General features: G+C 42.0%; 1 protein-coding gene across 1 annotated transcript in view; it reads right to left on the bottom strand.

The window, feature by feature from the left end:
* The window catches only part of RXFP2 (relaxin family peptide receptor 2), a 242,618-nt gene that overhangs the window by 7,887 nt on the left and 211,771 nt on the right, over positions 1-22,960 (bottom strand). Inside the window, exons 7-17 of the mRNA XM_040447939.1 lie at positions 20,002-20,073; positions 19,350-19,421; positions 17,456-17,527; positions 16,343-16,414; positions 12,636-12,707; positions 11,112-11,183; positions 7,717-7,788; positions 7,534-7,605; positions 5,553-5,624; positions 2,719-2,948; positions 1,676-2,086 (exon numbers count right to left, since the gene is read on the bottom strand). Coding sequence (XP_040303873.1) covers positions 1,676-2,086; positions 2,719-2,948; positions 5,553-5,624; positions 7,534-7,605; positions 7,717-7,788; positions 11,112-11,183; positions 12,636-12,707; positions 16,343-16,414; positions 17,456-17,527; positions 19,350-19,421; positions 20,002-20,073 — 1,289 coding nt within the window. The remainder of the gene's footprint in view (positions 1-1,675; positions 2,087-2,718; positions 2,949-5,552; positions 5,625-7,533; positions 7,606-7,716; positions 7,789-11,111; positions 11,184-12,635; positions 12,708-16,342; positions 16,415-17,455; positions 17,528-19,349; positions 19,422-20,001; positions 20,074-22,960) is intronic.

The raw sequence follows: 22,960 nt of genomic DNA, 5'->3' as shown, positions 1-22,960 counted from the left end.
CGTGTGTGTGTGTGTGTGTGCATGTGCGTCTCTTGATCTACCTGGAATACATCACAGGTGCTATCTTACCCCACTCTCCTTAACTATAAGATCCAGCTACACCTAACTTCTTGGCCTTTCATCTGGGCCTGTTCCTTGGCTCTGGACTTCTACCGCCACTATGTTTTTTCCTGGAACAGACTTCACTTGGTTAATCCTTCCTTATCCTTTGGGCCTAAGGATTTGGATTCATTCCTACTGGAAAGCTTTCCCCGGTGCTCAGATTTGGGGCCTCCTAGAACATCCAGTTCTCCTCCTTCGTGGCATTTGTCAGTTTGTGACATAAGAATGTGTTTACTTGTCTTCATCCTCCTTTCTGGTGGTAGGTCTGTGAGGGCTGATCTGTTGTGTCTCCAGCGTCCAAAAGAGTGCCTGGCCTATAGCAGGTGCTTAATAAATCATTGATGAATCAGTGAATGGAATGGAGCGGAATGCGTGTGTGTGTTAGGAGGGGTCTCTATGAAGTGCATCTATGCTAGGAACAGCTTACAACGTCCACGAAAAAATAGCTATAGAACGGGGTCGTATGTGGAGAGTATTATTGAAATGGTGCTAAGAAGGTATATTTCTCAGAGGAAGAAAAGGAATCCATGAAGAAGAGCTGGACCGGTGGTTAGAGCGATTTTGTGAAGTATCTTAAGTGACTAATGTACACTTGACCTTGGCAGTAGCAGGGAGTCATTGAAGGTCTCAGAGCTGAGGCCTTTTTGATACTCAGGGAGTGAACAGGTTAATAGAAGAGAGAAAGCCCCTGAGGCCAAAAGACTAGTAAGGGCTAATGTAATAAGCCCTTCAAGATTGAGGTAGTGAGGTTTCACATGAAGGTGATGGTAGGTAGAGACTGGAAGAAATAGAAGGCAGTGGTATATTTTGATGAAAAAAACATTTGATGAGAAAGAAAGGATGATAGAGCTTATCGACCACTTAGGGGAAAAGATGAGAAGGGGGAATTAAGATGAGAACACTGCTCTAAAGAAATGATATGGAAATCGTCTTAATTTTAAACAGCAGGGATAGCTACTAGACAAAAACAAATGTGTGGTTTTTTTTTTAACCTTAAAGAGCTCCACTTCTCATTCACTTTTGTTCCAGAGAAGGTAGGGTCTTCTTTTCTTAAAAATTAGAGGGAATTAAGAAAAACTGAAAGCAGTTTTATTAAGCACTCTTCCAGTTTTGATTTTAGAGCTGCATTTACCAAAGGCAATAAACCTTCTTGGTATTTCCATTCCAATAATCTCCTGTCAGTGAGTTTCCAGAATTTTATTATTATTATTTACTTAACTCATATCTAGATTGTAAAAAAAAAAAAAAATGAGTTCAGATAACTTGATGGGGTCACAGGTCAAGGTACTAACCTAGACTTCCTCCAGCTCATAGTCACAATGTGAAAATCAAAGGGTCTTACAGATAATAAAAAATCATCCAGAGATCCTGACAGTATGTTTTTGTTTCCCATACTAAATCTCTATATAAAAAGTTTAATAAAAACTATACTCAGTAAGAATTTTTCTTTAAAAAAGGACACAGTCTTGAGTATATTCATTTACTTTCTGAAAAGGACAAAAACACCGTTGATGAAATATATGATATTTCTATCAAAATTATGTTGGCCCAGAAAGTGAAAAATATAATTTACCTAGGAAAATTCCAAGAGAATAACCTTTGCTTCCGATATCTTCTGTTTGGTCATAATAAAGTGGGAAACACACGCCATTTTTTCCATAAAAGTTTCCAAAATAATCCTCATTCCAAAACGGAATCACAGCTATTAAAAATCCCATAATCCAGATGCAAATGAGGATGACCGAGGTCTGCCATTTTCCAGGACGAATATTACTGAAGGGAAAGACAATGACCAGAAACTTCTCCAAAGTCAAGTACGTCAGCAGCAGGACGGAGACTTCGGTGGACAGCATGGCCAGGAACCCCATGAGGCGGCACTGTAAACTCTCCATCCACAGTAACGCATACTTCTGATACTGCCCACGGTATTTTATATCAAAAAAGCCAACGAAGAACAAATAAACACCCATCAGGCAATCTGCACCTGTTAAGGAATCAATCAATACATTGTATGTTGATAGTTCCCAACATTTCAGTTTCGGTTTCCTAACTGGGTCTACTTCCTTCATCCTGTATTAAATGAATTAATATAAACACCTACACTACAGCAGTCTCTAAAAGCCAATGGACTTCACAAAAAATGTCCAATTCTAAAATACTGTACTGGGTCTTTGTTTTATAATTTTTAAAAATGGTGGTGTGTGCGAGAGGGTAAGTTTTGTGGGGGAAGCTAGTTTTTAAACAGTAGATAAGTATTACTTGCCTAGTTAACAAAGAGAATAATTTTCTGGGCTCGAGGAGCATGGGTGCTGTTGTAATTGAAGGCAAACTGAACTTAGTTTGTAACCCACAACCTGCCCTCCGTAATCTTTCTGTTGATTCATTAGCTCCCTGTTACCCCATTTCCAAGATATAACCCCCAGCGGTGAATGCTGGATCACTGCAAACTCATGCAATCTAAAACAGAAAGCCAAAGAGAACAGTAGTTCATACTTAGAGAAAAAAATGCCTAGCTCATCCAATCCGTACTAAGTGCCTTTGTTGAAGGCCAATATGTATCTAGTGCTCAGGTCACAGAAGACATCCAAAATCCATTTAGGTAGGAAACATACTTACAACAAAGGATTTTGATGGACGTAGCGTGGGTCGTATTTTCAGCTTTAATGAAAGATCTCATGCCAATGACAAAAAGATTTCCAAAGCAGGTTATGAAAGCTATAACCCAGACAAATATTCTGAGGATATTGTTAGCCAAGAGGTCCTCAAATGAAGAAATGCCGTCAGTCAAGGGCATACATATGCGGACATGGGGAGCATAGGAGCAGTATCGAAAGTTTTTGAAATAACTAAATTCAAAGGGAAAAAAAGAGTCACTTTACAGCAATGACAGAGAAACTACAGTTGCCATCCTCGCAGAGCTGCTGCTCTCTCAGGGAGGCAACTTCACTAGCTGTGTTTATCTTTGTTTAATAATGATTATGCAATTAGAGTTTCCTCGTTACATATTACGTTACTCTGGGCAGTGTTCTTCTTGGAAAGACAAAGAGCCTAAAGGGCATAGAAATTCTGTGGCTTGACCGAGATGTGTCGGGTGAGGACATGAGAATGTGAAGTCTCCAGGACTCTATTTCTTCCTAATTTCCTGGATTATTCTCTAGGGTATGGTAAAGAGCAAATTGTCATTGTTACATTGATCTGTAGCAAACATTCGGGGGCTTGGGTCGGGGATGTAAAGGACCTCACCGAAAGCATTCCTGCCTGGTACTCAGTTTAAGTACACTCACTTACCCAGCCTCCTTTCCCCTGACACTGGCAGGAAGGGAGAGTCTCTGAGACTCGGAAACCTCAGACTCACGGGAGCTAGGAGAGGAAGCAGATTTCTCACCAGAGCCTGAAAGGGCTTACGCAGTTTCTAGAGAAAAATACAGGCTTGTTTGTGATCAAGGTATTTGTGACCTAGGTGTGTGGAAGCTTCACGTGATTGAATTGGGAGGTCACTTGGCTTACTGCTGCTCCCTAAACCTGTGTATTTAGACTTTTTTCCCCCCATACAACTTCTTTTAGTTCATTTCTCTTTGTCTAAGCCTTTTTTTTTTTAACCATCTTTCCATTCAGTTTTGAGACTACAGAGTTAAAGGAAGCTTTCCTTTGCCGCGGCCTCAAGGCCCCTCAAGACTGGATGCCCGGATCCACTCACCTCCTTCCCTTCGTTGCTAGTTCCACCCGGGCACCCTGTCTTTCTTCCCAAACTCAAACAAGCCAGGCTCACCCCCTTATCACTGCAGTGCTTTTGCTGTTCCCCCTGCCTGGAAGATTCTTCCCCCAGACATCGCCAGGCCTGCTCCCTCCCTTCATTCTGGTCTGCTCAGATGGCCCAGCTCTCTGACTTCTACGTGAACCATCTACAGCCTCCCTCTGACCCTCCATCTTGCTCTGCTTCTCTTCACAGTTTGTGTTAACTATTTGTTCGCTTTCTGGGTCCCAAAGCTAAACGGAAGCTCCGCGAGGCAGACACTTCTCTCTCCTGTTCATCCCTGTGTTCTCAGATCTAGAACAAGGCCTGACACATGGGAAGCCCTCCTCTAGCCACTTCCTAGATGAGCAAGTGAATGATGGATAATTCAGTGCTGGGCTTGTCAGGTAGAGAAATAGGGGGCAATCACTGCCCCCAAGTAGCTCACAGCCTAGCTTCCTGACATCATCTATCCGATTCAAGCAGCTTGATGTATAAATTCTCTTTTTATCTTCTCCCTGCCTGGAGTCCCTGGCACACACCTGACTTGACCTCTTAGTCTTAAAGGAGATTCTTAAAGGAGATTCCCTCATGTCTGCTGCCTTCAGATAGAGCCAGCTAGGGTCTTGGTCATTCAATCTCTCCTCCTGCTGTGACCAAGGCACTGGCTGGCAGAAAGTGTTGGGGGCTATGAGGTGGACGTGTTTCAATAAATGGTGGATGAGGAAGGTGAAAGAAGAATAGATCACTCAGTAGAGAAGCAACTAACTTAATACATTTTCTGTTCATTGTTGGGCCCTTCTTGACCTCAACCCGAAGTTCATAGCTTAAGCAGCACCTTCTCCATCATGTTCTATTAAGGGTGAATTTCTCTGTTCTAAAAGGACCTCACCTTCTGCCTGCGACAAGGAAATAATCGCCTCATTAAATGTGTATCTACTGGTGCCACAGAAAGGGAAATTAGGAAAGCCATGTGGATACGCATCAAATATTTGTCTTTTAGTAGTCACACCTACTGCAGAGACATAAACATGTTGTTCTCCCAAAAGAGCACTTTCACACCAACCATTCCATCCATTTGCTGCACCCAACTTGTAATCTTACATCGAATCCTCCCTACTGTTGTGGATAACAAGGGTTAATTTTTGAAATCATGAACACAGAGATTATACAGCTGGTAAAGAAATGATCATGTCATAAACACATATATTAGCACAACTTACACAGTGCACTTTAGCCAAATATATTAAAGTGACTTATCAAAAACTACTATAAAGATTAATTACCTCCATTTTGTAGTGCACTTAGTAACAGTAACAACACCTGGAATTTATATAGCACCTTTCTTCCTAAGGGCTCAAATCTTAGAGCAGTCGACTGCTCATTCATGTGAGGTGAATTAATGTTTCCAGGTCTCCTGAGTACCATTTAGCCAGTGGCTTCATCTTGTGTAATGTGTGGCATTCTGGTACCCTGATCTCTTATTGGACCTCAATTGGATAAACAGCGTGTTTCCAGGGAGAAGTGTCATTCATGTCGGCACATCATAATATTGAACTCTATTTGACAGGGACCAAAGGTGACAAAATTAAAAAGTTCTCAATAAAAAGACTTTTCTTGCATACAAACACATTGCAGTGATACATTAGACAGTTTACACTAGAACATTGGCAAGATTTCACCATGCTTACTTCTCCACTCTTTCATACATACATACATGTGAGAAAGATTCGTCATGGGTTGAAACATCCGCGTATTTATATTTGGAATCTCTATCCTTTCCAGGTCTCTGGAAAACATGCACAATAGGTTTCATGTTTTTAGGGCTTAACTTTTGAATAATCGCATTTTGTCCTATCCTAAATGCCATGCTTCAAAGTCTTGTTACCAGTTCAAATCAGGATGGAAATTTTAGAGTAAACTCTCTTAGAAGATTGCTATTTCTATTTATGCCTTCTGTAAGTTGGAACTGATTTTGTCACTTGAAGTGCAGAATTAATTCTAATAAGACATTTTCATGCGTTTCTTTGATTTAAAAATGGCAGTGGTGATTAGTGTGATCATGAAGTTGGCTGCATAGTTTGGTTTTATGGACCACGACATGTGAGTTGGGGAGGGTTTGACAGGAGCTGGTAGTTCCAATCTGAGAACATCACTGAAGTGACTTTTGTGGGGGCCTGGATTCAAATGCAGTTGTTTCTTCCAGGCCTATGGGTCTTTAGGGTGGAAAACCAGGGAAGCGGTAAGCAGGGCTCCAACTCTGAACAAGCGTCCCTAAGATAGTAGTGGGAAGTATAATGCCTTTCCTTCCCAGACCCCATGAGATGTCCTCAGAGGGCTGCAGTGGGAACTCCTATACTCCTCACTTATCCAGAAGCTTCTTCAAATACGGATTCTTTGAAGACTCTTTAGGGTGGCATGAATTAAGGGAACCTGCCATGTTCTCAGGAAACAGATGGAGAGAGGAAAATCTAAAAAGACAGAAGCCTCTTACTTTTCATGGTTATTTTTGAAAGCTGTCTGATTCTCACTCAGTTTCTTTTTGCTTGATCTGAGGAGGGATTTCTTGACATGGTTCTGAGGTTTCCTTGTCCGTTGACTCCTTCATAGCACTGCCTTTTCTTTGGCAGTCAGAAATGAAACCTAGCGGAACAATTATACTCCAGAATCATCACAGGGCCCGTGCTGCAGGAAACTCGAATCCTTTTTAGAGGGTTTGTTTCCCTCTTCTTTCTTTTCTCTCTGGCTTTCTCCTGGACTTACCACAGTTTTAGCTCTACATGGATTATTTGATCATTTGGTTCATAGCCGATAGTTTCCAAAAGGGCAGAGGTCATTATATCTTGGATGCCTAAGACCGCGCTACAGGTAAGTTGATGGCTGGCAAATGTTTGTGGAATCAATATTTCAATGAATCTTCAAACAAAATGAGGGAAGTCTTTTTTCATCGGTGGATGCTTACTAATGAGAGAGAGCATTTGAAGGAGAACGTAAATCTGGCATTAATTGCCAAAAGAAAATCATTTAGCAAGAAGAAAAAGTGATATTAAGAATTAGACTTTAGAATTAAATGTGCGAAGGCTTTAGGCTGAGATCAGGTAATGCATATGTTCTCTGTGTAAAAACAAATTTGAACCAACAATGGCTGTTCATAGAAAAGGGATGAGGAAGTTCAAAGGAGAACTGGCAGAGTTCTTGACACTAATATGTTTGAAATTTTAAAATACGAAGCAACATTAAGTGTCTGAATGTTCATGTTGCTAGGATATTTTTTTCTTTACTGGTAGAAATAGAAAAAGCATGCACTGTAGACCAATGTCAAGTAGACTGTCGTAGCAAATGGGAAAGGAAAAAGCAGGCAAGTCGTATATAATTTGCTTTTTACCAACAGTTCAGTAACCAACCTACTGAAAATGTAATTCTTCGGGAAAATTGTAGGATGAGATTTTTCCATACGAACCCAGTACAGGTAGCTTCAGACACAGAAATGGTCTTTGCAACAGATTAAATGGTAAAAGATGTGGCTTTGTTGTCATTTCAGCACATACTTGATGGCAACAATGATACTCACAATTGTCTGATGGTATGGGCTCAGAGTAAGAGCTCTCTGCATAAAGTACCCATTTAAAAATAAACGTGGTTCTAAGTAAAACATATCCACTCAAATGATAATCAATATACCGTTACATTTCACTTACAGAGACTGAAGCTGTTTAAGACTTTCAAACTGGTTCTTGTGGAGATACAAAAGAGGATTGGACGACAGATTCCTTTTGTACCATTAGAAAGAGGAAGGAAAGAAGCATCAGGATGTTATTATTTTGGAAGCTCAAGATGTTGCCATTTAAATCTGATGATGGTGGGTGGGAAGAAGAACTTACAGCTTCTGTAGAAGCTTCAGGTCTTGAAAAAGGTGGGCTGGTAGCTCCATTATCATATTGCTAGACAGGTCCCTGTTGATGACAGCGAAAACCCAAAGCAATTACATTGGAAATAAATGACATGGGTATTACTCTTCACAATTATCACCATCCCATTTGACGTAACAGAAAATAGGATCCAATTTAACCATCCTGATAACTTGTTACAAAACAGGGCTGTGTGAGTCAGCCAAATGGATATGTTTTCCATCATTTCAGACGTGTGACATTTTGCTCATCCAGTTCCTGTCTGGAATTTCCTCTCAGTCCCTCTCCAACACGTTCCCAACCTGGCTTCAATATCTACTTTGATTAATTTCCTCTGTTTCAGGTACTCTTTGTACACTTCGATCATTCATTTGTTTTTGTGATTCCTCCTGGGTTCAAGTATGCGATATCTTATTTATCCAACTCTATCAGAAGCTTTCTGAGGCCAAGACCTCTGCCTTTACTTACTTTGCATTCCAACTAAGACGGTATTGGCCACATATTATCTCCCCAGATAGTCTTGAATGGATAAGTTCATGCATTTTAAATCTATTTTGTTATAGTACTATTTTTTAAGGAAATTAAAATTTTAGAACAAAGTATCACAGTACCGTCCTATCCATGAAGAACCATGGCAAAGTGTTTCTAGAGAATGTAGAAAAGGATTATCTAGGATCAGAAGGAATCAGGAATCTTTAAGAGTCCAAAATATGCTTCTGAACCAGGGAAGGTATTGAGAAGTGAAACAGACATTCAATTGCTTAAGAGTCAAACAAAAGATTTTATCTATTTTTGATGCTTTGGAGCTGTTGATGGTTGGATAGGTGGGAGCTACAAATAACTTAAGACTTAGATATCTTTCTAAAGAAGCTTACAATTAGAATAAGCAACTAGATTATAAAACAAGGATGGAATGAAGCAGGTGCTATTACAGACCTACTGACAAAAGAAAACAGAGGAACGAGTTGGAAATTAGGAACCGTGTAAACAAAGCTTTATGATTTTCATAGGCGGAATAGAAGAACCGCTTTTCAGGTGAGGGTTAACCAGGCTCAGAGAAACAGAAACTTGGAATTCAATGACATCTTCTCGAGTTGGTAAATAGCCCAGCGTGGGTGAAGGATGGAAAGTATGGGGAGATGTAGAAGAAGTGAGCCTGGAAATAAGCACGGAGACAAAATGGAAGAGCCCTGAACAGATTCCAAGGCGGTACCTCCCAGAGCATAGCCCAGGCATCAGAACCAAGGAAGATGCTTATAAATCCTGGGTGCCCACTCAAAGAACTATCTTGGTGCCCACTCCAGCAGGACTATCACTTCATAATCTCTGAGTGGGGGCAGCTTGGTAACATGCATTTAAAGCCAGTATCCCTTGTGATTCTTCTGAACATTAACATTGAGAGCTAGCAACAAGGAGTGAGAATATGGAGAAGGACAGGGGCAAACTATGCTCTGCATTATGGGAAGACAGTTCTGTCAGAAGCATGGAAAGTCAAGGAGTAAAAGGATGGAGACCAGGCAGGAGGCTTTGACCCTGGACCAGGTGAAAGAAGATGAGGGCTTAAGGGGGCACAGCCAGGGCTCACAGTCCGGTGGGACATGAAGCGTAATGAGGGTCGGAAAGAAAGGAAGAGGCTTTGAGCCTGGCTGCCAGGAAGGATGCTGATACCGCTAAGATGGCAAGTTCAGGGGAAGAAGCCGACAGGGGGGTAAGAGTCATCTATACATTAATTGTAACAGATGCTTTTGAGGAGCTGTCATGATACCCAAGTGTAGACATCCCGCCAGCTGGAAAATTCTGATCTGAGGAGCTGTAAGTGAGCAGAGAACCCCAGGGTTGTAGCGCAGAAGGACAGCCACAGGCACACATGGGTCAGCGAGAGCGTGACCACACAGCGAGACGATGATGTCTTGTACAGCTAGAAAACATCCTGCTAAGGGTCACGTTGAAAAACAAAGTACAGTCTTGTAGGGGAAAGGGCTTTAGTGGCCTCCCCTAAGTCTGTTTGATTGCCCTCCAGGCAGCGTTTGTGGTCACAATGGCTCAGGAAAATTATCTAACGCTATTGTAAACTGAGGAGTTAAAAATACCTTGTTCAAGTTAATTCTGTAAACTTCTGAATTTCTTTCCACTTACTGGGGACTAGTGGACTGGAATGAATTATTGGTGGTCTTTCACAAAGCAAGCTAATGGCTCTTTTGGGGGGCCGGGGTGTGTGGAGCTCTGCCAAAGTGTAGGATAAAAGGAGGATTTGAATAGTTTTCAAAATACGAACTCCGTACCACCATCTCCTTAAGTTTGTACTGAAAACATCGCTCCTGTTCGTCCTGGGCTGTTCACCTGCCCCACCCTGTAACCCAAATCCCTAGCAAACCCCTAAAGCCTCATGAGGAAGAATGAGCAATTCTAAGGGAGCTGCCTTTCACTTTGTGCCATAGAATGACAATATTTGTAGTTCTAATCCATGTCTTTCACATACTAGGCACTTAGTAAATATAAACGCATTTGGTTTGTGATACTTATACATGAGATTGAATTATCTTAATTATTCATGAATTAGTTTGCAAGTGACTCTTACTGAGTTATTTTCCCCAGGCCTTTCTGTATTTCAAAGCAAGGTATAAAGAAGGGGGGAGAGATTAATTAAGAAATTCATTTCCATTTTTTAGGCTTCAGATCAGGAGGAGGAGTTCTGTATCCTAATCGCCACTAATTATAATGTAACAGACTGAGTTTTAACTTCCAATGACACACAATTATGTGGGTAGCAGTGAATTAATCGCAAGGCAGATGCTTTTAAAAGTTTTAGCTCTACAAAACATATATTTGAACAGAAAAAGCTCCATGATCTCTCTGCACATTTTTCAATAAGCCTGATCATTCTAGACATTAGTATTTGTTTCATCTGCTCTAGAAGTCATAATTTCTCAAGGGATAATAAGCATCTTTGTTCCTTTGTTCAGTCATGATTAATATTATTGCAGTCATTCATTCAGCAAGCATTTACTGAGAGTTAACTATACGCCAGCCTTTAGAGATAATGATCCTTGAGTTTAAGGAGTTACAGAAAGCCCATTTGCTCCAACACACACACACACACACACACACACACACACACACACACACACACGAAATCACCCAAAGAAAATAGGCAGAGAAATTAGCGTAGGCTAAATCCGTATTAAGCCCACTGTTTAATTTTAATTTGCTTTTGGCTTTAGGATAATGTTGGTTTTCTTAATTGATTTGGAATATCCGGGAGTCTGCAGGATTTGATTGGCACTAGTGAAAAAGAAGCCTCACTAGTCATTTAAATTTATAATCTTGGAAGAAGCAATCCTATTTTCCTAGTAGACAATGCTACTTACAGTTCTCCTAAATTTTTTAATGAAGAAAATGTCTTCTCTGGAACAAAATCAATTTGATTTCTAGGCAGAAACCTGTAAGACATGGTGAGAGTCAGCACTGTTGGTTTGTGTCTGCGGTAAGAATCAGTCCTCATTGGGAGATGCCAGTGATCCACGTGTGATTTCTCAAGGCCTCCTGTGAAGTCTCAAAGTGAGGCGTGATCTGGTGTGGAGCACAAGGCAGGAGTTTCTCGCCGAGGATATCTACGTGTTCTCTCCAGGAAACGCTAGCCATAGGTAACGTGAGGGGCTGAGTGTGGTCTCTAAGGCTGCATTTGGTTTCCATTCTAATGGCTTCAGAAAGCGTTTACTTCCCAACACACATGTAATGTCAGATTTCGACCCCGTTAATACTTAGAGCGGGGTTTGCCTTGTGTAAGGCATATTCCTTAGGAGAAGGCCAGAGAGAACAGAGTTTGAACCCATGGGGCCACAGATGGATTTTAAATGTGGTGGTGGTGAGGGCACTGGTTTTACATTTCCTTTGTCTAGAAATGGAATTCTTCAAGACCTACGGTACAAAGAGGGGGTTGGCAGCTACCTGCCCTACAGAGGAGAGCTCGTGAGTATGACAGTGATTCAAAAGCTACACGGGGCTGTAAAATAGAAAGTGTCAAGGTAATTTGTTGAGTTTACCAGTGTTTTCTCTCATTACCCACAAGAAAAAGAGTCAACTATTTGCATCTTCTGAGTGGGATAGCCCCTCTTTTCTCATTCAATATGCTGGTCTGTAATCTGACTGATAAATATGTAGCCTGGCAATAACCTCGTCTCTTAGTTTGGTGAAAAAAAAAAAAAAAACAGTGGTTAGACTACTACAAATGAATATACTCCAATTTTTCTTTTCCAACCACCTGTGCAACCACCAGACATTACTAACTGCTTACTACACGTGGAAAACTATTGGTTAAAACGAAAGCAAAATTCTTGTGTTTTTTTCACCAGTGCAAATGTGGCGTAACCAACCCATGGGCACCGCCCCCGCCCAATAAAAAAAAAAACACAATCAGCAATCCCAATCGCCAATCAGAATCTTTGGCAGATCAGAATACACTAGATATTCTTCCCTAAAGAGTAAAATTATCAGGTTTTTTTTTCTTTAGAGAGAGCGACAGACATTAAGGGATAAGTGCCCCTGGCAGTAAGCACTCATTATTGTAGAGCTAAGCATTTTCTCACACATGATCTCATTTCCTTGGTTATCACGGGGTTAGACACCGGCTCGGCTCAGCTGAGAGGATGCAGTGAAATAACAATTGCCCTCAGCAAGAAGGGGGACAGCTGGAGACCTAGCTGCTGGGCAGCTCAACTGAAGGCTAGGCCCACCGTCAAAATCCAGCAACCTATGGGTGCGTTTTCTAGGAGCGTAGTTCCAGACCGAGGCTGTAAATAAAAGCCTATTTTAAAATTCCTTGTCAGTGTTTTCTTTTGACTTCCAAATCTATCGGGTTTCCCCTTGTTCACTAATTTCCATTGTATACTTACAGCACTGTGAGTGAATTGCATGACAGAAAGGTGGAATTCGTAAGACATTTTATTCCATTGCCTTCCAAATCCCTAAAATGCACGGGGGAAAGATATTTTTAATGTTTTTGCACGAATCACATGTCTGGAGGCGCTTTTCGTGGCCATAACAGTTCTGAACTTTATTTACAGGAATTTTTTTTTTAACGGTTATTCATTTTTGAGAGACGGAGAGCGACAGAGCATGAGTGGAGGAGGGGCAGAGAGAGAGAGGAAGACACAGCATCCGAAGCAGGCTCCAGGCTCTGAGCGGTCAGCACACAGCCTGACACGGGGCTCGAACCCATGAACTACGAGATCGTGACCTGAGCTGACGTCAGACACTTAACCGACTGAGCCACCCAGGCGTCCCTGAACTTTATTCTTTACTTCATTTCAGTGTTTATGCTTTCTTCCCAATTATTACAAGGTTAATATAATTAATATTGTGCTTCTTTTCCCCTTCCAATTAATGTTAGAGCTTAATAAAATTGAGGGAAAGGGCAGCTCAACATTTAGTGAGTGTTTCTCTCTGTGCCGGATACCGTGCTATTAATTATAATATTGCCACCATAATAGCGGCAACTACATTTATTAGACTTTTATGGTGTCAGATATTGTTCTGAGTGCATAATCGCGCTCTTGCTAAATTGGTATTATCCCTCCCCCCAACATATAAGGAAAGTGAGGCCGTTGGGAATTCACTTAATTTCTGGCCACGCAGCTGGTAAGCAGTAGAATTGACCTTCTCACTCAGACGTCTCTCTATCTAAAGTCTGGACACTAAACCATGCGTCATAGATCCTTCCATCCTCACTTTCCCCTGGCCGCAGGTAGATACTGTTGTCTCTATTTTGGATTAAGGAGACACTCAGGCACAATCATCTTCCAGATACTAAATCCCAGAGTCAGGCATCTGTATCCCTCTGCCTGATGACCGCAACCGCTCTTTCTGCTCTGCCTCTGAGACCCCGGTGCCGAGTGTTAGCGCTGCTCCAAGGTGGCTGGGACAGCCCTCAGCGTCACCTGGGAACTGCTGAGAAATGCAGACTCTTAGACTCCGTCCCGTTGCTACTCTAGGGCTGAGGCCTTTTCATCTGAGTATAGTTAACATACAGTGTTATATTAGTTTCAGGTGTGCAACATTTCAGGTGCTTCAGGGCTCCCATACAACACCTGGTGCTCATCACAAAGGTCCCCCCCACTTGGTCCTCTTGGCCTATTTAACCCCTCCCCCCACCCGCCTTTCTGGTAACCATCAGTTTGGTCCCTGTAGGTAAGAGTCTGTTTCTTGTCGCTCTCTCTTGTTTTTTTTTTTTTCTTTGCTCATTTGTTTTGTGTCTTAAATCCCACATATGAGTGAGATCGTATCGTATGTGTCTTTCTCTAACTGACTTATTTCACTCAGCATCATACCCTCTAGCTCCATCCACGTCGTTGCAAAAAAAGGAAAAAAAAAAAAAAAAAAAAGGACCGAGGTCCTAACAAGGCCTCGTGTTGTTTGAGGAGCGCGGGGGCTGTGACGTTCTGCCGGCGATCCTTTGTGACAGGGGCATCCCACGCGACCAGGGACCCTCCCAGGAGCGCTCTGACATTACGGCTTCCAGCGGTGCCGAGGAATGAGGAAGAGGAGACTTTCCTGCCAAGTCTCCTAACCCCTTTTTATAGTCCGCTTCTTACAATCTTCCCCATATATGACAATAGCTGTCTTGCCACCTGTGAACATTTCTCACGTTAACACTAAAATCGCCAGTCGTGTGTCATTTCCTTTTAAATCCTGTTTTATACCCATCCAGATGGTCTGGTAGGAACTTGATAGTTTTTTTCCCTCTGAAAATACTGTGGCTAAAAGAGTAAACACTGCACTCTTTTAAAAGCCCAAATATTGCTCGGTGGGATGGGAACAAGTGGTTTTCACACTTCACAAGTATAGCAGCAAGGACTTGGCGAGCGATCGCCCTGCTGATGGCAAGTGAGGGAGCCTGGCCAGGGTATGGGTTTTCCTTCCTGTAAGGGTTTTTTTGGGTCTGACCTCTCAGTTCTGTCCTCTTGGTTTCAAGGCCCTTTCTCATGTGTGATGGGACAATCTTACTAATGATATTTTCACTGGGTGTCTATTTTCCCCCTCGTGTTTGAGGGAGCCTCAAATCACGACTATACCAGAACCCGGGGCTCTGATGCTGGTTCCTGCTCTCCTCCTGGTTGCTGATGCCCATTGGAGGAGAGGCAGGCTCGGGCCCTGATCTTTTTCTGCTACCTTCACTCTTTCCTGTTTGCTTCCATGGTGCAGCTATGCTCTTGTCTTTTCTAAGTTTTTTTTTTCCCCCCACCTATTCTTAACAAGTATGATTCTCATGTTTTTCAGATCATTATTTCCACTTCAGGAATGGCACACTTACATGAGACCTCTATGGCTTTAGAAGTCTTTGATAACAGGTATGTAAATAAATAAAAGTCCGTATAAACATAAGGACCCCTAAGAGTTGTAAAAAGTAATTGTGAGGCTAGCTCAGAAAGGACCAGAGGCTGAGGTGCTGTAATTTTATCATCCTAGGAGTATCGAGTCTCCTGGTGTGACAGTGAGAAGAGTTCTGCGGGACAGTACAGCCAGCATTTTACAGGGCAAGAAATCACTGTGGATGCCAAAACTGCCTGTCTCAGGAGACCTTGAAGATGAAGGTGACAGGGAGGGATGAGTAGTGGTGGTGAAGCCATGAATTAACTTAAGTAGACGTTTTAAACAAGTATTGGTTGAAAGCTAACAAGGAGTGGACACGGTTTAGCACTTTGGCTTAACAAAGGTTTGTTGAGCAGTTATTATGTGCTGGTTGGTGTACAAATGCTGGGGTATACATCACAAGGTGGGTCTCTGCCCTCACAGAATTTACACAATGGGGGGGGGGGGACAGGCAAGATGGTGACAGTAGAACCGAGATAGGTATGTAGGGAATGGGTGCCGTGGTGGAAGCCTGTCCATGGTGCAAAGGAGTCACAGAGGCAGTCACTGTAATTGGCTGGTGTGAGAGCTTCCTAGAGTGGATGTTTATGCTGACTTTTGGAGTTACCCGAAATTTTGGAGTTGACCGAAAGAATAAAGGAGAAAGACTTTTCTAATTGAAGGAACAATATGTGCTCAGGGAACTGATTATAGCAGTTTGGTGCATCTGGAAGGAAGGCACATAGGAGGAGCCGGGTAGTAGTCTAGATGGAGGAAGGGATACAAATGGGGGGGTCTCGGGTGCTCAAGGGGCAAGTCTGAAGTTAACTTGTACACCCATGGGAATTCTTAAAAGATTTTTCTTTTTAAATTAATTTAATTTATTTTTTTAACGTTTATTTATTCTTGAGAGCGAGAGCGAGCGAGAGAGAGAGAACAAACATGAACGGGGGAAGGGCAGAGAGAGAGGGCGACACAGAATCCGAAGCAGGCTCCAGGCTCTGAGCCGTCAGCCCAGAGCCCGACATGAGGCTCGAACCCACAAACCGTGAGATCATGACCTGAGCCAAAGTCAGACGCTTAATCACCTGAGCCATCCAGGCACCCCTCAAAAGATTTTTAAACCAGGAAATAACATAATCAGATTTCAGTTTTGGAAAGATGGGCTTTTTTATGGGCTTTTTATGTAATCATGAATTAACTTCAGGGCTGGTTTCCTTAAGAACAAATTAGCTCCTAAATGCATACTCACATCCAGTTGAGTTGAGGCATTTGGGCACACATCTGTTTGGGAAGGGCCTCTAAGTAGTTATTAACCATAGACCTTTGCACAAAGAAGATGTTAGTTAGAAACGAAAGGATATGCCCCTTTAAGAACAGCACTTTTACTGTTTCCACAATTTGGAAACTTGCATGCTACAATCAGTATAGCAGGATAAAAAATAAAAACATAACTACTTCTTCAAAATGGTCTCTAGATATATGTATAGCACAGATAAGAAAGCACATGTCAAAGAGGCTGAGCGCAAAAGTATGATATACAACCTGGGAATAGATATTATGCGCTTTAATTTTACGAGATCAAACAAAAGTATGTATTGAGTAATAACTTTGAAGTTCATGGTAATTTTCCTTGTAAACTTCAAACTTGTAATCATTTCCACATCCTACATCCAAAGTTTTTTCTTAAGGGAAACACAAATCATTTACGGTATTAAGGGGCCACACTGGAAACTGCATTAAATCTAAGAAGCGATCGCAGGGGGCACTGGGGGAAAGAAAACAACCCATCAGCATGTTAAGTTGCACGATTAATTTATGATATTGTGGTTCCTTTTGACAAATGGAAAAATAATGATGCCATGCGATGAACCGTAAAGGAACATAATAATCCCCTGCTGATAAATCATTTCAGTGTATTAATAGACAGTGAGAATGTAATTATGAGAACAGCTCTGTCAGTGGGACAAAGGTTTTGGAATGTTTAGAGACTCTTGCTGGGCAGAGGCACATTTCCCTCTGTTAAAAATGTAGTCGGAGCTGAACTCCCAGGAGATTCTGATAGATTTAAATGTAGTTAGGAGATAAAAATGAATACTATCTTTGGTCAACCACTGCAAGTAAAACGTGCCTTAAGATGAAAGGAAAGTCAAGGAGATCAAAAATTAATCAACCAGTAGGTTTAAAATAGACCACGAGCCAAGGCTAGGAAGTCACAACAGTAACTGTGGCTGGAGGTACAGGAAAGGTTTTGACTAATAAAAATGTTAATGGGCTTGACGTTTTTAAAGCTCGTTTTGCAAGCTAGTGTTAGATGTCACTGCAATTTATAGACAGATGCATTGAAGGGTAGATTAACACTTACAGGAAAAACAAGGACTTTAGTCCAGTAAACAACCGCTGGGAAATTCTGGTTATTGGATTGTCATCTAGAATTCTGAAAAAAAAAAAAAAATCAAAAATATTTCCACCATTAGAGACATCTGTGAAATGAAACCAGGAAACAATATAAAGCCCGTGACAATCCTGCCTCCCAACACCTGCTCTCCTCTTTCCTGCCCGTCCACACTTGGCTCCCCGTCCTCTTCCCTAAGAGTCCTTCCTAGCTCTTTCCTCCAAATTTCCACCACCCCCTGTCCCAGCCCTTATGAGGGGTTCGTCCTGATTGTTTTCTCTGACTGCATCCACCTCCCATTGGGCTTAAAGACCAGAGACAGACCCCTTACCTCTGGATACTTGAATCCAGCATAAGCTGAATTATTAATTGGCTGAATACAGGCTCCACAAATGCTTTGACCTACTGATTGACTGAATGAAGAGTAGATGAAAAAAAAATTCATAGGAAATCACAAATGGTTCTTTGGTCTCGTGGTGTTTAAATGATGCATTTATAAGGTCTGTACCAACCAGCTCATTAGGAGCTTTGAGGATGAGAGCGTGAAAACACTCATATATTCAAATAACCATTTCTAACCATATACGGTATTTTCCTAGAAAGAAATAGACTAAGGGGGAAATATGCCTTCTTTTCTCCTGTTGCCTTTGAAGCCAGGTACCATTTCCTCTTACTCTCAGCGGTTCCTGAGAGTAGCATTTGGAGAAGGAAGTGACATTAGACACCTGCGATATGCCAAGTGCTCTGCATGTGGCAGTTTATATCTGCCTTGTGATTTAATCCTCACGCCATCACTCTTTTTTTTTTTTTTTTAATTTTTATTTTTCCAACGTTTTTTTATTTATTTTTGGGACAGAGAGAGACAGAGCATGAACGGGGGAGGGGCAGAGAGAGAGGGAGACACAGAATCGGAAACAGGCTGCAGGCTCTGAGCCATCAGCCCAGAGCCCGACGTGGGGCTCGAACTCACGGACCGTGAGATCGTGACCTGGCTGAAGTCGGACGCTTAACTGACTGCGCCACCCAGGTGCCCCACGCCATCACTCTTAAAAAGGAGCTGTGCTTCTAGTTTACAGATGAGAAATAAAGCAGCCCAGGAAGATTAAGAAAGTTGCCTGGAACATTAACAGAGGCCCACAGCATACGCAGGATCTGGATAAAGTTGAAGTTCTGGCTTTTTCCACCTACAGACCTACCTTTTTGACCTACAGAAATGTCAGACTGAAACATCGAGCCTTCTAACGGGCCAATGTTCATTTTCCTGGTGAAAATACAAATATCTGATGTGAGACTCCTCAGAAGGGAGCTGGTGGCTCAGCCAGGAAAGTGATGAAACACCACAAGCTACCATATCTTCAGACTTTTCTATGAATGCTCTGGAACTCTAAAAGGTCCCTAACTTGCTTACTTTCTAGGTCAGTGGGTTTCAACAGAGGTCCGTTGAAATGAATGTCTGGAGACATCTTTGGTTGTCACACCTCTGGGAACCAGTACCACTGGCATCTAGTGAGATAGAGACCGCAGATAATGCTAAACATCCCCAAATATGAGAGAACACCCCCTTCATCAAAGAATTCTCTAGATGAAATGCCAATAGAGCTGAGGTTGAGAAATGCTGGAATAGATCAACACTGGATGGACACATGGCTCAGAAAGCCACCTGGAAAAAGCACGGCACAGGTTCCTTTGCACACAACTACCATTTGGCATGCCATTATCTGAATTGCTTGGGTAATGTGCTCCAGATGATGTGACAATCAGAAAAATGAGTGCAATAAACAAATACATAAATAGATGGAGACTATAAGCATATATAGTCTATCTGATCTATCCGATCTTCTGAAGGAAAAGCTAGGATACTTACAGCCAAGTTAGCTGATGTAAGTCTTTGAATACTCCGGGTCTGAGAGTTGTAATACAGTTATGGCTGAGATACCTATAAATAGCATGAGCGAGTCAATTAGGCAAACTCAATACTTCATTTTAGTTACATATAATCAGAATATGAGCCGCTGATGATGATTATGGAGTAGGGACATCTGTTTCTGAAAGCATTCAGCTGGATAAGAAGATACAGATAACCACGAGCCTGGTGTGTATGACATTGGGGACAGGACCAGCAAACTGGCCACAAATAACGTGTTGGGATATTATATTCTGTTAAGAGTATAAGAGTAGGTGATTTTTGCTTCTGTCACTTTTGGTCACATCCTTAGTAGACTAGCATTTTAAGAAAACAGATAGGTAAGTTAGCAACGGTTAGAAAAAATATGCTAAAATATTGTGGAAATGACCCAAACTTCAGAAGACAAGGTTAAGGAGAGCCTTTGTTTCTGTCTTCTAGTAAAACTAGGAATCTTTTAATAATTCCGTTAGGTTAATAACTCATCTAAGTACTTTCTGATAACCTATTTCTCCCATTTTGCTATAGCCAAGTCAAGCCTTTAAAAAGTGCCATTTCTACTCTTTTAATCTTTACTTAAAATTGTACTCATAGTTGTAAAGAAGTTACTCACAATATTTGCAGATTATGTAATCCAAAAAATGCTCTCCGTGATATGTGCGTAATACAATTATGCTGAAGAAATCTGGTGGGAACGAGACAGAAGAGCCATGTGATTAGGGTGTAGGTACTTTATCGAGTTGTGGCACATGGTCTCCACTTGATTCATCTAAAGACAATTGGCGAAACTGGTTTATGAAGTCCCAAGTCCTACTCTTATGTCGGGTGGTGGTGGTGTCGCCCACGAGATGGCTGTGAAGCTAACCAACGCTTGTCTCCCACTGGCAACCATGCAGTGAGATTTGGGCGTCTCTGGTCTGCCCCGCTGAGCTCCCGGGTGACGAGTTTGAGGAGGGACGTGGGCTTGTGTTGCGGTTTTCTTATTCTGACTTGCAGATGATGCTCCCCATGTGAGATGGGCCCGGGCCCGTGTCTCACTGCTGAGCTTTTTATTCTTTCAGCACAGAGTTCCACCTTTAATTCCCCATTTCTCTTCATTCTATTCCCATGAAAAAAGGAGAGGGCAAGTCTCATTTGTTTCTATTGCGAGATGCTGAGCAGGAAGCACAAAGGGAGTTAGTGAGGTACTCAAGGTCACAGCTGCATCCATAGTGGAACTGAGGTTAGTATCTCAACTTCAGCTCACAGGGTCACGATTTACTTACCCCCTGAAGCAATTTACCAATATAGCATTGATTCAATAATAGCACTGTTGGGAGTATCTAAGTAAAATAATTTTCATTCCCTGTGCTTATGATACAATGGGAGTTTAGCCTTGAATCCGTATTTTCTCAAAGTATTTAGGAGCAGGAAATATCCACACTAATAATAGTGACTAATGACTACATAGTGTTTTGAATGGCTTCCCTAGCTCTTATTTTGATCTGGTTCAGTTCCTAAAATCTCACACAACACTTCCTTAATTGTTAGGAGACTTCACTGCAAAACCATTAGTAGAACACGTGCTCCTTTGGCAGCTGGCTGTACTTTGAATTTTGTTATACTATAACTATTCTCTAGCAAAGCTTCCCAGCCTTTGAATTATGAAGCCATTATAGGAGTGCCAAGATATTGAAGCCCTCAGCCCTCAAGGTAGCGAGGTAAAGCCGATATCAGCTCCCAGTTATCAGCAAACCCATCCATCTCAAGTTGAAACCCAAGTGTTGAACGGATATTGTCATTTTCTCTGTGTTCCACCAAGTGGCAGAGGTTGGTACTACAGCACACGCATTACATCCATAAGATACACAGAGCGTCAATTTCGATCTCACCAAGTAAACTTGAAACCCATTGAGACCTCGTGTCATTCCACCCCTTCTCTCCCCCCGCCCCGCCCCACGTCTATGAGGAGACGCTTCCCATGACAGCATACATTGTCATTTGGTTTTAAAGTTCTGCTATGAATAGAATGAATCCGTACGGATCAATATCTGTTTTGGCATTTCAAAGCCCTTGGAGTGATGTAATGAAAATGAACGTAATGAGTTACAATAGTAAGTGAAAATAGAAAAATAATACAATGCTATAATATACATACGTTGACGTTCCTCTTAAACATAAAATTTACTACCTAACTAGTGTTAGTTATATTTTATTCCAGATAATGAATGCAAGGGGCATCTGGGTGGCTCAGTAGGTTGAGTGTCTGACTCTTGACTTCAGCTCAGGTCATGATCTCACCATCCGGGAGATGGAGCCTTGTGTGGGGCTCTGGGCTGACAGGGCAGGGCCGCTTGGGTTTCTCTCTCCCTCGCTTTCTGCCTCTCCCCCACTCGTGTGCGCCTGCGCACGTGCTTTCTCTCTCTCTCTCTCCCAAAATAAATACATAAACTTTAAAATATAATGAATTCAAAATTGCCATGCACATTTTACCTACATGTTGTCAATCTTGAAGAGATGGGCGCGGTCATAAATTGTGCATTTGGCTCCTTGCTTTCCACCTGCATGACTCACTGGACGTGTGCAGCCTATCTGCCTTCCCTGACATGAATTGAGACCCCAACACTTTATTTACTTATTTTTTTTAACGTTTATTTATTTTTGAGACAGAGAGAGACAGAGTGTGAATGGGGGAGGGGCAGAGAGAGGGAGACACAGAATCTGAAACAGGTTCCAGGCTCTGAGCCATCAGCACAGAGCCCAACTCGGGGCTTGAACTCACGGACCGCAAGATCACGACCTGAGCTGAAGTCGGACGCTCAACCGACGGAGCCACGCGGGTGCCCCAAGGCCCCAACACTTTAAATAAGGAAGAGCCTCTAGTCACCTGCTGGGCTTCAGCTTGCTGGCACCTCCCAGAGAACTGGAGCTCCAAGTCCCCTGTCTCAGACTTAGGCTACTGAATTTTAACTTGGTCCTGTAGTGTCCCCTTGCTTCTTTGTAGAATAGTAGCTTGGTGACTACAAGGGGGAGTTGGGAACCTTAACAGTTTGGCAAGTGGTGTCCTCTTTTTATTCAGAGCCGAGATGTGAGCCCATTTAATATACTTTCCACTGAATGGCTTTTCTAAGAATAACTTACTGGTTCATGAATTCCTGCTGTTTCAGCTGTCAGGACTTTTCAAGCAGAAACGCCAGGAATTTATGTACCTGAAACTAAAGCAAATAAATGCTTTAATGACATGCATGTTTATAGGCTATTTTTTAATGCAACATTTTGTATTCATGAGCCAGGCAGACTCCTTGAATTATATTTTGTTGCCAATGATTGTTTTGAACTAGAACCATGTTTAAGAAGAAATTCCTAATTTATGTAATGTTTATGTCACAATGAGGAGGAAGGCTGCTGCTGGTTTCCATGGTAGTGGTGATAGAGTAATATAGTCACTGTTAAAGTCTATTTTATTTCTTTGGAAGGTCATCTTAAATCTCTTCCCTCCCCCCCCCCCAACATTAGAAAGGCTTGATATTTTTAAAAGATTATTAAAATGAATAATCTGACCAATAGTAAAAACATTCAGGTAAGTTCAACAA

This window comes from Herpailurus yagouaroundi, unplaced genomic scaffold, assembly GCF_014898765.1.
Source record: "Herpailurus yagouaroundi ecotype Mexico unplaced genomic scaffold, PumYag 197, whole genome shotgun sequence".
In the NCBI taxonomy this organism is placed as follows: Eukaryota; Metazoa; Chordata; class Mammalia; order Carnivora; family Felidae; genus Herpailurus; species Herpailurus yagouaroundi.
The sequence above is the reverse complement of the archived record's forward strand: the minus strand, read 5'-3'. Positions and strand labels throughout refer to the sequence as shown.